This window comes from Ips typographus, linkage group LG11, assembly GCF_016097725.1.
Source record: "Ips typographus isolate SLU linkage group LG11, UJ_Ityp_2.0, whole genome shotgun sequence".
Taxonomy (NCBI): domain Eukaryota; kingdom Metazoa; phylum Arthropoda; class Insecta; order Coleoptera; family Curculionidae; genus Ips; species Ips typographus.
The window spans coordinates 3,967,449-3,984,510 of record NC_138432.1 but is presented as its reverse complement, the minus strand read 5'-3'; the positions used below and the strand labels follow the sequence as shown (position 1 = coordinate 3,984,510).

At 33.6% G+C, this 17,062-nt stretch overlaps 2 protein-coding genes across 3 annotated transcripts in view; both read right to left on the bottom strand.

Annotated features, from left to right (window-relative positions):
* Window positions 1-1,389, bottom strand: part of bark (C-type lectin domain-containing protein bark beetle) — a 42,626-nt gene extending 41,237 nt beyond the window's left edge. The window contains 1 exon segment of the mRNA XM_081988870.1: window positions 473-1,389. Coding sequence (XP_081844996.1) covers window positions 473-742 — 270 coding nt within the window. The 5' untranslated portion in view covers window positions 743-1,389.
* Window positions 1,390-3,367: 1,978 nt separating this feature from the next.
* Window positions 3,368-17,062, bottom strand: part of LOC145735892 (CD151 antigen-like) — a 33,103-nt gene continuing 19,408 nt past the window's right edge. The window contains exons 2-6 of one of the 2 annotated variants that reach the window (XM_081990037.1): window positions 8,800-8,955; window positions 7,246-7,437; window positions 6,866-7,036; window positions 4,461-4,616; window positions 3,368-4,407 (exon numbers count right to left, since the gene is read on the bottom strand). In XM_081990037.1, coding sequence (XP_081846163.1) covers window positions 4,219-4,407; window positions 4,461-4,616; window positions 6,866-7,036; window positions 7,246-7,437; window positions 8,800-8,874 — 783 coding nt within the window. In that variant the 5' untranslated portion in view covers window positions 8,875-8,955 and the 3' untranslated portion in view covers window positions 3,368-4,218. The remainder of the gene's footprint in view (window positions 4,408-4,460; window positions 4,617-6,865; window positions 7,037-7,245; window positions 7,438-8,799; window positions 8,956-17,062) is intronic. The other variant, XM_081990039.1, reaches the window with a different exon arrangement.

Here is a 17,062-nt window from a genome sequence, read left to right as displayed (position 1 = left end):
TATAACAATGAAGGATTTAATTACTCCTGCAAGGCAAAAGAATAATTAATTGTATTGCTTTATGGAAAGAGTTTTTGACAGTTGTGAGGTATACATTATAACAAAAAATGTCTTGGGGTCACGTGAGAGCTGTCACTTACCTCACAACTTTCAAAGTAACTGTCTCATTCAGAACGTAAAGCTGTCAACGTAAACGTTTAAATTTTTCTATAACTCTTAAGGAAGAAATTTACTTTACAGCTCTATGGGAGGCCTTTTTACCAGTTTGGATGTGACCCCCAGATTAAAAAAGTGCTTTAATATCACGTGATCACTGTCATCTAGGTTACAACTTTCAAAATTTGTTTCAGTAGAATAGTGGAAGCCTTAATTACTCATATAGCGTCACAAAGACTCAAATTGACTTTATAGCTTTATGGAAGGGGATTTTTGACAGTTGTGACGTACAAATTATATCAAAAAAAATGTTTACCTGTGCATTGAGTATTCCTCTCACAGTAAGACCAAGTTGAGGATCAAATTTTACAGTAACTCCCGGTTCGATGATTAGTTCAGCGTTCCGTTCCACCAAAAGATCGTTCCGAAGCCAGTAGGGACTACCACTTTTGTGGAACACCTCCCGATCTACTATGCTACCACCAGGGTGTTCTGTGGGACCACTATTATCACTATCGTCCTGAGTTTTCACCGATAACGGTAGCAGAAACACGCACAAAGAGAAAAACGTCCGAAAATAGAGCATTTTGTTGAGGTCACAAGGCACTATCTATCACAGGAGGATTTTCACTGTAACAATATGAGAAAAATAATATATACTATGACTCATATATGATAAGATTGTATATAGTTTTTGTGTGTTTTATTGTTGATGCATTTTTTGGTGGGGATTTAACAAAAAAGTCGGTTATAGTGACTCACATTTAACTAAGTACCTCACTAAAAGAGTTAATTTTCACTTATTTGGATTCACTGTCGCAAAATTACATAATGTTTATTCACTCTGTATGGTATAAACCGAATAATTCACTCAGAATTTTCACACTTAAACCGATTGCATTGTTTTAGATTGCAATCCTCGATGAATGCTCCCACCTCGCTATTTCATAAGGAACTGACTGGGTTCTATAGTGGTTCTACGTGTAAGCGGCTTTTATCTACCTTAATTAATCTTAATTGATTATCACAGAAAATTTGCGTCTTTTTCGAAAATTTTTCTATAAAATTACGGTTTAGGGCTAAATTAATACACACACGGCTCGTGAAGGACCAAATAATTGGTTTTTGGTTTGAGAATTGAACCAAAAGGCCAGGCGCGGTTGTAGTTTTGGTCTGACGTGACGTCACCTTTAAATCCCCCCCTCTACACACCTGTGCACAGGTAAAACAGGTGAGATAGTTCGCTGATTGGCCGCTAGAGTGACCCATCAGGTGTGGGTGAGTTGGATTAGATCGAGGCTGCCAAACGAATATAAGTGCTAGACTGAAATCAATTAATATTACCGATGCAGCTAGCATATTGTTAATGAATCAATAAAGGTCATAGACCGCTATGACTCACTTACAGGGTGTCCCAGAAATAATAGTATCATTGAAAAATCTATATAACTACTACAGTTTATGAGATAATGGGTTGTTGAAAAAAAAAATGAAAACAGTAAATTAAAATACTAAAATAGAAATAGTCACGTGACTTTTAAGTGAATTTGATAGTTAGAATAGAATCACGTGACCTTCAGAACAACATTTTTATCTCAAATATGGTGACGTGACTGCAAGAATCTATTTTAATGTTTTTTATCATTTTTAGATAATCCCCAACAATGTTTAACTTTTCTAGTCAATTTCCAACTTATTTAAACATTTTTGAAGACAAGAAAAACATTTTTAAACATTTTTAGTTATTGCTCTAATGTTTGAACACTTTCAGACCCTTTTCCAACATTATTTTGACATTTGGCAGCATTTTTAAAGTTTGAGAACATTTCTAGACAGATTTCAACATGTTTAAATGATTTCAAACACTTTACAATCTTATGTAAATATTTTTAGATAATATTTAATATTTTATAAAATTTTAATCAGTTTCCAACATTTTTTAAATGTTTTTAGTCAATTTACACTTTTTATTAATTTTTTCTACTCAGGCATCAATTTCTGATACTTTCCAATATTTATTTGAACATTTCTAGAAAATGCACCACCCTGTACGCAATTTTAAATATACAATTTTTTAGTCTACATATCTGGAAAAAGGGGCTCAAAAGGGTTCTTTTGAGTGGTTGAACCACCCTGAACTCACAAAAATAACTGAGTTACAGGGTGTTCAAATTTCAAACCACAATTTCAACTGAATTGAAAATTGATTACATCAAACCAGTTTTTGCTAAATAACTCGAAAAGTGTGAGAGTTACGAAAAATTTGCAAGAGACCAAAAATGTTCCCAATCAACTCCTTAACTCAGCGCCGTAAGTTTGCAGGACCGTTTTTGCTTCCAGTATACAGGATGTGCATGAAAAGTATGGCGATTGACTGTTTTTGGTCACCTTAGCATCAATAAGCATATTTTTGAAATTCTCATTAAATTGACTACCCAATAACCGAAAAAAACACTACAAAGTTTAGTATAGTCAGTGAGAAAAGTGGGGTCAAAATTTGAACTGCCAGAAACACAGTATTTGTAATTTACCAGGAATTTACTGTTAATTTACCGGTAAAATTTTCCTGGTAAAGTAAAATATTTACTTTACTGGTAATTGAGCCATCACTAGATTTATTACAGCTTAAAGTAAATTAAAGTTTGAATGTAACAAATTAGGTACAAAATAACACAGTCTAAACTAAACTTAGCTGTCCTTGAACTCAACTTAGCCAATGTGGAGGAAACGGACATTATACCCATAAATTTACTGGTCAAATTGGAATTTACTCGTAAAATTAGTAAATTTACGTCAATTATTATAATACAACTACAGGAAAGAAAAATATGTTGTATGAAACATTCTGTATATTCTGTAAACGTGACTGTTTATTCAAATATACAGGTGAATTTATTATTAACAACCTGCAAACTAATTTTATTAGCACACACAGTTTGCACTGAGATATCTTATCTTGAAACCATTAATGAGAGCATTATCTTTATTTACCTTTATCTTTGCGACTAGTGTTTTCTGTGGGTTCTATTAAATTCCAAACAAGTGTACTCTGATAAGAGATACAGTCGTATTACTATTCTGCAGTTCTGAATGTTATTGCAAATGTTTAGTAATTGATGTGGGAAATTGTTTTTGAATGGATAAAGTTCTCTTTGCGTTTTAATCAATCAAAGTAGGATTTCTTCTGTTTTGAGGAAATAATCAAATTACAAACAATTTATTATGTTTATATTACATTAACAAACATGAATTACAACAATGACAATGTCTCACCTAACAATCTACAATAAACTATTAAAGCTTTAAAGTTTTCTAACATATACCGACTATAAAAAATCCGTGTAACGGACAGAGAAACATTGATAATTGCATGCAAGAGACAAAAACAGAAAAACTAAGTCGAAACTTTTGGTGCGACGTTGTCAAATGTTTCTGGATTCGTCGACTAAATTATTTGCAAATAATTTTATTTTGTAATAATTGGAACGTTCCTAATACTAGGATACAGATACAATTTAACCATCAGTGAACAAGAATAAAATCAAAAGTTTGTCATTGTGACTGCAAAACTTTGACAGGTGTCAAATTTACGTCAAACGTAGCCAGTACCTGTCTGAGTATGTGGTGAAAATTTCACGTTGATATGTCATTCCTCTTAGCTACCACGTGACCTCAAATGAGCTGTACGTCAACAAGAAAACCATTTAACCATCAGTGGACCAGGAAATATTGAAAAAGTTCTCATTTTGGCTACAAAATTTTGACAGCTGTCAAATTTACGTCAAACATAGCTAAGACCTGTCAAAGTATGTGTCTTTGTCCATGTTTCTCAGTCAGTTACACGGTTTTTCTTTTACCATACCTGTATTATGTCAGGGACAAATTGCACAATAAGTACTGCGTTAGTTTGATGATTAACTTGTTTATAACTACAGACGGAATAAGTAGAATCAAATATCTGTTGCAACTGGAAAAGAATGAAGTTAAATCGCAAAACTGATCTACCAGTATCACTAAAATTTCACATTAAAGCCAACTATTTAGTACTAAATGGCAAAGTTTTTAAGGCGGTACAAGTAGTTCATTTCCATTTGAGTTGGGCGTATAATCCCGATCGTCGGCTTCCAGTTTCAGGAAAAGTTTGATGCTGAAAACTACGCCAATCACTTGTAGAACGCTCACTCCCAAAGACACGGCGCACATTATCCAGAGGCTGATTTTCAGAATCCGGGAGATTTTCTCTTCGCATCCCTGTTACAATTGATCGAGGAGTAATTTGGGGTTTTTGTTGTAAGAGTACTTACGACGTAGTAAATGTTCGAAGGATGATCCCGTTTACCGCATAGGAACGAAGGTGTTTTGCAACAGGTGTCGGGTACTTTGTTCAGGATTCCCGGGGAACTTTTTATCCACACGCTGTACTGCCAGTCGGAGAAGGTTTCAGCTCCGCAACAATGCAACTACAAGAAAAAATTAAGTTTTTTAAAAGTAAATAATAGTAGATATTAGTAAATTTGACTAGTAAGGTAAAGTAACACGGAGGGATCCAGCAAATTGGTTCTGGAGTGCAAAACAGAACGACATACGTTTTGTGTGTGAAAATGAAGAGGCGGATCGACTGGCAAAACTGGGCTCAGAAAGTGTCTGTTGGTCCAGAGCCCATTGAGGGAATCGCCAATAGCAGGGTGATTCAGTCGCTAAAATCTTTAGCCCAGCAGCTGTTTCAAGAACGCTGGGACTCCGCCATAGGTATGAGGTAGGCTAAAGAACTCATCCAGTGGCCCCTCAGCCAAAAATACGAAATACCTGCTGGAACTAAGCAGAGAGTGATGGGTATAACCGAGAATCCTACTTGTCGAGGATGTTTGGAAGAGGAAGACTCGACAGGACACATAATGTGGTGTCCAGCCTTCACTCGTTCGCGGACAACATTCCTCTGGGGCCTAATTCTTGAAAGCAGGGAATTCTCAAGAGAAGTGTTGATAGAATGTGACAGAAGGAGCTGACAATGACGGGTTCCTGTCCCATTCTACAGGTCTTTCTCTTGATAATTCATTCCCTTCCTTCGTTTCAAGAATACGCACCCTGGGACAGTCAATAATGACGCCCAGGGCAATCAAGGAGCTAAGACCTAGCAGACTTGTTGGCTTCATAAAGTCGACTAGATGCCCCCCCGGTTTGCCAAACAAACAACCAAACAACAAGGTAAAATTCAGTGTAACAGGAAAATTTACCAATTTTAGCCAGTAAATTCCAATTTGACTAGTAAATTTCTGTTTCCTCAGCATTGGCTAAGTTGAGTTTAAGGACAGCTAAGAAAAGCTTTAGACTGTATTATTTTGTACCTAATTTGTCACATGCGAACCTCAATTTAGCTTAAGTTGTACTGTGTACCCTTGTAAAAAGTTGTGTTGTAAAAAGTACCCTTTTCTAAAAAAAGTGCATTTTCAGCCTGTTATTATCTCACGTTTAAATTATCACACATAATATTTTTTTAAGATGAGAAAAATGACGCAAATCCAATATTATTATTTTGTTCATAATATTATTACAATTGTCAAAATAACTGTAATAAATCTCAGAAACACGTCTTGTTTCGAAAACTATGTCAAACTGTAAGTCTTGCAAGTTCAAGGCAAATTTGGACATTAGGAACAGATATCACGTGGTTTTTGGAGGATAATTTGGCTAGGCAGTCACGTGACCACAGGTCAAAATATACTGTCATAAATCTCAGAAACATGTTTGGTATCAAACACGCCAAGGAAACTTTTCTAAACCCGGATTTTTGCAACTTTTGAGTACAATTTGAAAATTAGGGACATAATCGCCTGTAAAACCCACTTAGAGTAAGAAAATGACTGTTTTAAGCACATTTTTGGAATTCTCATTAAATTTTCTATCCAATAAACTAAAAAAGCACTTCAAAGTTACGAATAGTCAGGGAGAAAAGCGGTGTCAAAGTTTGAATTGCCCGAAACACAGTTTGAAAGGACAGTCAGGGACAAAATCGCTTATAAAACCCACTTGGAGTGAGAAAATGACTGTTTTAAGCACATTTTTGGAATTCTCATTAAATTTCCTATCCAATAACCTGAAACAACAGTACAAAACTTGGTAGTCAAGGAAAAAAAGCAGTGTCAAAATTTGAACTGCCAGAAACTCAGTTTTAAAGGATATCAGGGACAAAATCGCTTGTAAAACCCACTTAGAGTAAGAAAATTACTGTTTTAAGCACATTTTTGAAATCTTTATTAAATTTCCTATCCAATAACCTAAAAAAACAATACAAAATTTGGTACAGTCAGTGAGAAAAGCGGTGTCAAAGTCCGAACTGCCAGAAACACGGATGGAAGTTGACCTTCGGGGGGGACTTAGAGGCGACCTCTAGCAAAACTGTATTGTGCCAGATACACAAATTTTTGAAAAAGGGGGGAAACGGGGGAATGACCCCCCTTCCCCCTCTGTACGACCCTCTGGTGGTACTAGCGCTAAACTCCTTCAAGTTATGGAGCCTCAAAGTTTTTGCCACCCATGTAAGAAGGGTTGCCGCCCTCCAATAAGCATAATTTTAATGAAATTGTCATCACTAAATTGTCTAACTAGTTTAATTCTTTACCAAAACTTTAGAGAGACATTTTGTCCTTAAGGACCTCAGAAAGGAGATATTTGCTGTAATTTGGACGATTCACATTCTTATTTATCTTACATTGCTTTGAATGAAATCCACAGAGTCGGTTTTCGAGTTTCGGTTGTAGTTCTCTAGAAAAGAACTGTTCAGCTTTAAATGAACGTCCTCGTGCACACTTTGCTGGTAGACGTAAGCTAGAATGGCCACCAGAGACTCCAATAGGAATATGAGAACCAACACTAAAATAAACTATAAAAAAAACACGATTATTTAGGTTTGATGTCACTAAGGACCGGTACTTTCTTCTCCGGATATATTTATTCTTAAGAGAATTTCTATAGAAATGACAGAATTGACTTATATAGGAGCTTCGGATTTCACGGTTTCTATAGAAACTATCTCTGGAATAAAATTACTCTAAAGTGAAAGTACCGGCCCTAAGAAAGATTTTTACTCACTACAAATATTAACTTAGTCCTATTCTTTGGTATGGCACAGAATCCGAATAAAAAGGCACAAATGACTAGACAACCGGTAATGATGAACAAGTAAAGAATGGCCGAATATAGGTTTAGGTCAGCCACGGTGAAGTAGTGATAGGTTTCTAAGTATTTCCATACTCCAACGCCGATTATACCAATTCCAGTTAACTGAAAAGTGAATATGAACGGTTATTAAGTTATAAAAAGTAAATTCAACTTTGTTGTTTTTATATTAATACCTTCAAACTAAACAGACAGTACAGACAGTATTTAGGTATTATTTTGACAGTTGTCACGTGACACTGTGTCTAAGTAAATGGTATCCCCTGACATATAGCAAGTGTGGACAAAAAGCTGCAAGAATCACAGTTTAAAACAGTTTTCTTACAGTATTCGACAGAATACATGATTTTTGACTCTATGACCAGAATTTTAACAGGTGTCACGTGACTGTCTATGTAAATGGTATCCGAATTTTATATGACAGTTGTCACCAACGTCAAAACTGGCAAACGTTGTCCAGTGTGGGCAAAAAGTTGCAAAAATCACAGTTTAAAACAGTTTCTTGAAATATTCAAGGCAAATCGTGGTTTTTAGTTTCTCGGCCATAATTTTGACAGTTGTCACGTGACTGTCTATGTAAATGGTATCCGAATTTTATATGACAGTTGTCACCAACGTCAAAACTGGCAAACGTTGTCCAGTGTGGGCAAAAAGTTGCAAAAATCACAGTTTAAAACAGTTTCTTGAAATATTCAAGACAAATCGTGGTTTTAAGCTTCTCGGCCATAATTTTGACAGTTGTCACGTGACTGTCTCATTAAATAGTGTACCAGTATCACGTGATTGCTGTCATAGACGTCAAAGTTTGCTGGGCCAAAACGTGAAGCTGTAAAAATCAAAGTTTAGTACATTTTTTTTATAATGTTCGACACAAGACATGTTTATAGCTTCTTGATTCATAATTTGACAGTTAATAGGTCACTGTCTAGGTAAATAGTGCTCCAGTATCACGTGACACTGTCATAAACATCAATTCTTACAAACTTTGCCCAGTTTGAGCATGAAGGTCCAAAAATCAGAATATGGAACAGTTTTTTGAAGTATTCAAGACAAGTCGTGGTTTTTAGCTTCTCGGCCACAATTTTGATAGTTGCCACGTGACTGTCTGATTAAATAGTATGTCAGTATCACGTGATTGCTGTCATAGACATATCAAAGTTTGCGCAACATCAAAAACACAATTTGGAAGAGTTTTCTTGCAGCTTTAGACACAAAATGTATTTTAGAGTTTCGTGATCCCTAATTTGAAAGTTGACACGTAACTGTCTAAAAAAATGGTGTTTTAGTATCACGTGACAACTGCCATAAATGTCAAAACTCATAAAATATGAATGACCCTGTATGGTCAGAAATAATTTTACACTATACATCTTAAAACTGTCTAAAACAAATGAGATACCTAATAAACTTTTTAGTTTTTAAAGTCTGTAAAACGTCAAATTTACTACAATTAATTTATATACTTACCATAAAAACAAACTGATAGGCATAGAGCACAGCCTTGATAACATTGACTCGACAGCACTCTTCATCCGAACTCATTTTTTTGGCTTTTAAGTAGGCTTAGAATCCGAAGAAATCACATAATGGGCCAATAGTGAAGTCCTTTTAAGCTTGACTCTACTAGAAATGTGTGCATTAGATTAATACCGGCATTTTTTCGAAAATACGTGGAACAGTTTCATGTAACTTGTAAAATTTACGATATTGCATAATATCGGTTAGTTTTGAAGGTTATTATTTGGGCGTTTATCAAAAAGGGATTAAATATCCAATCAATTGTATGGATAACGTTTTATCTGCTAGGATAAATCTATAGAATAATAATATATCAAATAAATAAACTAGTGTGGTAGATATACAGACGGTGTCCTATAAGTATAAATAATTTCGCGGATTTCTGGTATCAGAATAATACTATTTAACATAACTTACCTTAGACGAAAAGTTAACGGAAACCAAAATACAGTGCGCCAAATTTGTGGTTGTCCCTGTATATTAATAGTGTGTTTTTCCGTAAAATTCTAACTATATAGATCAAGGAAGAAAATCTTACATAACTAGTCTATAGAGCAAATGTTTTCACGTTATTGTGTAAGAATATATATAGGGCGTCCTAACTCTATTTAGGCACCAAATATATCCGCTCCAGTACAAAAACTTTGACGCCCCCTAGCGGCCAGACGTTATAAATAATCAACCTAGTTGAGATATTTTTGGAAAGCCTGAAACCTGCTCTATCTTTTGTATTTCATGGCATTTTGACGTAACTTGTCAAATAAGGGAGTTACTTAGGGTCAAAACAAATGGTGTCAAAAATTATGCGATTTTAGGGTGTAGAAACTTTGACGCTCCCTAGCGGTCAAATGGTAAAAATAACCAACCTAGGAAGGATATTTTTGAAAAGCTTGAAACCTGCTTTATCGTTTCTACTCCATGACATTTTGACGTAACTTGTCAAATAAGGGAGTTACTTAGGGTCAAAACAAACGGTGTCAAAAAATTATGCGGTTAAAAAAAAAAAAATCCAAGAACAATGCTGACATGATACTTGAACTGAGTTGAATTAAAGCAAAACTGAAGAAAATCTGGAAAATTTTAGTGAAATTTGGCAACACTTTTAAAACGTTTTTGGGGAAATTATGGCATTTAAAAGTTGGCAACACTGATAAAGCCTCAAATCAATTAAAAAATAAAATAAATAAAACCTAAACATTATCGTACTGTTTAAACTCAACTTTTTATTGTACAAATAAAATAATTACAATAATAAAAATATACAGTCCTGTACGGTATAAAGAAGCTAGTAAAAATCTTACATAGTTCATGTATAAAGCGCTTTTTTAATGGCTTAAAATTATTTAGTGTAGCTTATAAAACAATCTCCAAATTCAGTCACAATTTTTATAATTTCCAAGAGTAGTTTTAGGGTGATTGTACTAGTATTTAGATTATTATGAATAAGCGCCCTGAATGACATGGAAAACGACGACTTTTAGAGAGAAACTGATTAGAACCAAAACTGTCTAGAACACGCAGCAGAATCAAGATATAGATGGATTTCAAAAATACATATTACTAGTATTTCAGAAAAGGTAGTTTCAATTGTAGAATATAAACTTTGATTTTAGAAATTGCAGTTATAGTTATATGCCATAAACTGTTTTGAATTATTTACTAGAAAACAGGAAAGAAATTAAGCCCAGAGACCTTTTCTGTCCAAAACTGAGCAGGAAAATCAAATAAAAATATATAATTCTTATTTTTTGGCAATCAGAAGAGTATGAGAGTTTTGTGCTTAAAAATAAACCATTCATGTGCCACTTTATGTGAGTCAATAGCAAATCTAAAGGTATTTTGTCTTGCAATTATTATTAACTTGTTATAAATCTCACAAAAAAAACACTAAATTTTGTATATTTTTAGATCAGTTATATCAGGTGCTACATAGAGTATTTAAGAAAAATGTATGCTTGGCTCTCTGCGGCGATTTTAATCTGCGATCCGGTTAGAAATGAAGATGATTTCAGGATACTTCGAGATCTTTTGTCTGGTTTTGGTTTAATTGGGGAAATTAAAGCAAAAACAAAGGGTGAGTATAATTTGGACTACTTCTTTAGAAATTTTGAGTCTGCAACGTTTTTTCAAATCCTGAGCTCATTCCCTCCAATATTTTGTTTGTGAGAATTTTTTAAGGTGAACAACTTTTGAGTTTTTTTAAAACATGGAAAAAAGTGATTTTCGTGTGCTGATTAAACACTGTTTCCTGATGGGAAAAAACACCCTCCAAACAGAACAATGGCTTGAAAAATGTTACGGGGACTCTTCTCCATCGAAAACAACGATTTGTAGGTGGTTTGCTGATTTTAAACGCGGTCGTACAGACACAAATGACGCTGAACGGTCTGGACGCCCAAATTCGGCTCTTGTTCCAGAAAACATCAAAAAAATCCACAAAATGATATTGTCTGATCGTAAACTGAAAGTGAGTGAGATAGCTGAGGCCTCAAAGATATCAGAAGGTAGTGTGTTAACAATTTTGCATGAACATTTGGGTATGCGAAAGCTGCTTTCGAAATGGGTGCACTATTGACCAAAAACAACAACGAATTGATGATTCAGAGCGCTGTTTGGAGCTGTTTAACCGTAATAAAAAGGATATTTGCGTCGATATGTGACCATGGACGAAACCTGGATCCACCACTACACACCTGAATCAAAACGGCAGTCACCTGAGTGGACTGGACCCGGCGAAAGCCGTCCAAAGCGACCTCTGTATTCTGGGATACACACGGTATATTGTTCATTGACTATTTGGAAAAGGGAAAAACAATCAACAGCGACTATTATTGTGCATTATTGGACCGATTGAAGGATGAAATCGCACTAAAACCGTGTCACAAGTCCATAAAAACAAAGGTTCCACAGGAAAAATTAGATGCACGAGGGATATTTGGTAAGATTATTTCCTGAGTTAAATAAACATTTTATTTTAATTAAAACAATAAGAACAATAATTAATAAGAACAATAACTTTCAAGCTAGAAAGGGTAACACTATTCTTTATGTTGCTGTGAGGAATGTGAAATTTTTTCGATTTTTTTTTCCGGAAAAACTGCTGACAGCTAAGTTGACAGTTGTCAAGTGATTTTTCCACTTAAAATTTACATTTGTTATACTAATTCTTGATAGCGATTGGTCAAAATTGATAGGAAGGAAATAATCTCTTATAAAATTCTGATTTAAAACTTCGTTTATGAAAAAAAGTGAGTTATTACATTCAAAGACCTAAAACCAACTCAACCCAACTTAAAAATTGTCTTGGAAACGGTGAAAATTGACTTAAAAATGTCTTTATAGCCAGTTTAAATAATTTTCAAACAAATTGAAAGACTAGTTTTAAAAATTGAGTTAGAAACCAATAAATTGACTTTGAAACACTGAAAATTAACTTGAAAGGCTTAAAAATGTCTTTGTAACCAGTTTTCGTAGTTTCCCAAATAATTTAAAGATTTTAGTAATGAAAATTGATTTAAAAGGCAGTAAATTGACTTTGAAATGCTGAAAATTGATTTAAGAAGTCAAAGTTAAAGAAATACTACATATTGGTGATACATCTCTGCGAATTTTGGTAAATAAATTAGGTTTCAAATTTAGACGGAATTCTATGATCCAAACGGAGACTTCTCATAAAAAATGTTATTTCGGTCAAGATATTTTTGATTTGCTTTGGTATAAGGTTGTTTTAGTGCAAATTTGCAGCCAAAGATTTCTACTTTCTGACTGACAATTCACGCAAAATTTTAAACGTGACGAAGCTTTAGACATTTTAGACTTTACTTTAGACAAAACGACCCTATTGTTGGCAGTATTACAATTATTCTGAACTGAAATTACTGGCCCTTAGCAGACAGTTACCTCTTGGATATCAATTTTTGTGACTAAAACTGCTTTTACCGCACCATTTCGCTCCTCTTCAGCCACTTTAGTGTTTTTTTCAAAATTAATACATTTAAACTCTCTAATAAGTTTTCATAAAATTTACAATCAAAAATAGCCATAATCAATACGATCACAAAAATACTTGGTATACTTTTTTTTTAGTAGACAATATCACTAAAACCCTTTTTGCTGCTCACCAAGTTTGTAAACAGATTTAGGTCATTTAGAGACATCGGGAAAACAATATTATTTTGGAAAATCTCTTATCTTTGCATGAGTGAAAACGACCTTATTGTTGGCAGTATTACAATTATTCTGAACTGAAATTACTGGCCCTTAGCTGACAGTTACCTCTTGGATATCAATTTTTGTGACTAAAACTGCTTTTACCGCACCATTTCGCTCCTCTTCAGCCACTTTCTTCAGTTTCTTCAAAATTAATACATTTAAACTCTCTAATAAGTTTTCATAAAATTTACAATCAAAAAATAGCCATAATCAATACGATCACAAAATACTTGGTATACTTTTTTTTAGTAGACAATATCACTAAAACCCTTTTTGCTGCTCACCAAGTTTGTAAACAGATTTAGGTCATTTAGAGACATCGGGAAAACAATATTATTTTGGAAAATCTCTTATCTTTGCATGAGTGAAAACGACCTTATTGTTGGCAGTATTACAATTATTCTGAACTGAAATTACTGGCCCTTACCTGACAGTTACCTCTTGGATATCAATTTTTGTGACTAAAACTGCTTTTACCGCACCATTTCGCTCCTCTTCAGCCACTTTCTTCAGTTTCTTCAAAATTAATACATTTAAACTCTCTAATAAGTTTTCATAAAATTTACAATCAAAAAATAGCCATAATCAATACGATCACAAAATACTTGGTATACTTTTTTTTAGTAGACAATATCACTAAAACCCTTTTTGTTGCTCACCAAGTTTGTAAACAGATTTATGTCATTTAGAGACATCGGGAAAACAATATTATTTTGGAAAATCTCTTATCTTTGCATGAGTGAAAACGACCTTATTGTTGGCAGTATTACAATTATTCTGAACTGAAATTACTGGCCCTTAGCAGACAGTTACCTCTTGGATATCAATTTTTGTGACTAAAACTGCGTTTACCGCACCATTTCGCTCCTCTTCAGCCACTTTAGTGTTTTTTTCAAAATTAATACATTTAAACTCTCTAATAAGTTTTCATAAAATTTACAATCAAAAATAGCCATAATCAATACGATCACAAAAATACTTGGTATACTTTTTTTTTAGTAGACAATATCACTAAAACCCTTTTTGCTGCTCACCAAGTTTGTAAACAGATTTAGGTCATTTAGAGACATCGGGAAAACAATATTATTTTGGAAAATCTCTTATCTTTGCATGAGTGAAAACGACCTTATTGTTGGCAGTATTACAATTATTCTGAACTGAAATTACTGGCCCTTAGCTGACAGTTACCTCTTGGATATCAATTTTTGTGACTAAAACTGCTTTTACCGCACCATTTCGCTCCTCTTCAGCCACTTTCTTCAGTTTCTTCAAAATTAATACATTTAAACTCTCTAATAAGTTTTCATAAAATTTACAATCAAAAAATAGCCATAATCAATACGATCACAAAATACTTGGTATACTTTTTTTTAGTAGACAATATCACTAAAACCCTTTTTGCTGCTCACCAAGTTTGTAAACAGATTTAGGTCATTTAGAGACATCGGGAAAACAATATTATTTTGGAAAATCTCTTATCTTTGCATGAGTGAAAACGACCTTATTGTTGGCAGTATTACAATTATTCTGAACTGAAATTACTGGCCCTTAGCAGACAGTTACCTCTTGGATATCAATTTTTGTGACTAAAACTGCGTTTACCGCACCATTTCGCTCCTCTTCAGCCACTTTAGTGTTTTTTTCAAAATTAATACATTTAAACTCTCTAATAAGTTTTCATAAAATTTACAATCAAAAATAGCCATAATCAATACGATCACAAAAATACTTGGTATACTTTTTTTTTAGTAGACAATATCACTAAAACCCTTTTTGCTGCTCACCAAGTTTGTAAACAGATTTAGGTCATTTAGAGACATCGGGAAAACAATATTATTTTGGAAAATCTCTTATCTTTGCATGAGTGAAAACGACCTTATTGTTGGCAGTATTACAATTATTCTGAACTGAAATTACTGGCCCTTAGCAGACAGTTACCTCTTGGATATCAATTTTTGTGACTAAAACTGCGTTTACCGCACCATTTCGCTCCTCTTCAGCCACTTTAGTGTTTTTTTCAAAATTAATACATTTAAACTCTCTAATAAGTTTTCATAAAATTTACAATCAAAAAATAGCCATAATCAATACGATCACAAAATACTTGGTATACTTTTTTTTAGTAGACAATATCACTAAAACCCTTTTTGCTGCTCACCAAGTTTGTAAACAGATTTAGGTCATTTAGAGACATCGGGAAAACAATATTATTTTGGAAAATCTCTTATCTTTGCATGAGTGAAAACGACCTTATTGTTGGCAGTATTACAATTATTCTGAACTGAAATTACTGGCCCTTAGCAGACAGTTACCTCTTGGATATCAATTTTTGTGACTAAAACTGCGTTTACCGCACCATTTCGCTCCTCTTCAGCCACTTTAGTGTTTTTTTCAAAATTAATACATTTAAACTCTCTAATAAGTTTTCATAAAATTTACAATCAAAAATAGCCATAATCAATACGATCACAAAAATACTTGGTATACTTTTTTTTTAGTAGACAATATCACTAAAACCCTTTTTGCTGCTCACCAAGTTTGTAAACAGATTTAGGTCATTTAGAGACATCGGGAAAACAATATTATTTTGGAAAATCTCTTATCTTTGCATGAGTGAAAACGACCTTATTGTTGGCAGTATTACAATTATTCTGAACTGAAATTACTGGCCCTTAGCAGACAGTTACCTCTTGGATATCAATTTTTGTGACTAAAACTGCGTTTACCGCACCATTTCGCTCCTCTTCAGCCACTTTAGTGTTTTTTTCAAAATTAATACATTTAAACTCTCTAATAAGTTTTCATAAAATTTACAATCAAAAATAGCCATAATCAATACGATCACAAAAATACTTGGTATACTTTTTTTTTAGTAGACAATATCACTAAAACCCTTTTTGCTGCTCACCAAGTTTGTAAACAGATTTAGGTCATTTAGAGACATCGGGAAAACAATATTATTTTGGAAAATCTCTTATCTTTGCATGAGTGAAAACGACCTTATTGTTGGCAGTATTACAATTATTCTGAACTGAAATTACTGGCCCTTAGCTGACAGTTACCTCTTGGATATCAATTTTTGTGACTAAAACTGCTTTTACCGCACCATTTCGCTCCTCTTCAGCCACTTTCTTCAGTTTCTTCAAAATTAATACATTTAAACTCTCTAATAAGTTTTCATAAAATTTACAATCAAAAAATAGCCATAATCAATACGATCACAAAATACTTGGTATACTTTTTTTTAGTAGACAATATCACTAAAACCCTTTTTGCTGCTCACCAAGTTTGTAAACAGATTTAGGTCATTTAGAGACATCGGGAAAACAATATTATTTTGGAAAATCTCTTATCTTTGCATGAGTGAAAACGACCTTATTGTTGGCAGTATTACAATTATTCTGAACTGAAATTACTGGCCCTTAGCAGACAGTTACCTCTTGGATATCAATTTTTGTGACTAAAACTGCGTTTACCGCACCATTTCGCTCCTCTTCAGCCACTTTAGTGTTTTTTTCAAAATTAATACATTTAAACTCTCTAATAAGTTTTCATAAAATTTACAATCAAAAATAGCCATAATCAATACGATCACAAAAATACTTGGTATACTTTTTTTTTAGTAGACAATATCACTAAAACCCTTTTTGCTGCTCACCAAGTTTGTAAACAGATTTAGGTCATTTAGAGACATCGGGAAAACAATATTATTTTGGAAAATCTCTTATCTTTGCATGAGTGAAAACGACCTTATTGTTGGCAGTATTACAATTATTCTGAACTGAAATTACTGGCCCTTAGCAGACAGTTACCTCTTGGATATCAATTTTTGTGACTAAAACTGCGTTTACCGCACCATTTCGCTCCTCTTCAGCCACTTTAGTGTTTTTTTCAAAATTAATACATTTAAACTCTCTAATAAGTTTTCATAAAATTTACAATCAAAAAATAGCCATAATCAATACGATCACAAAATACTTGGTATACTTTTTTTTAGTAG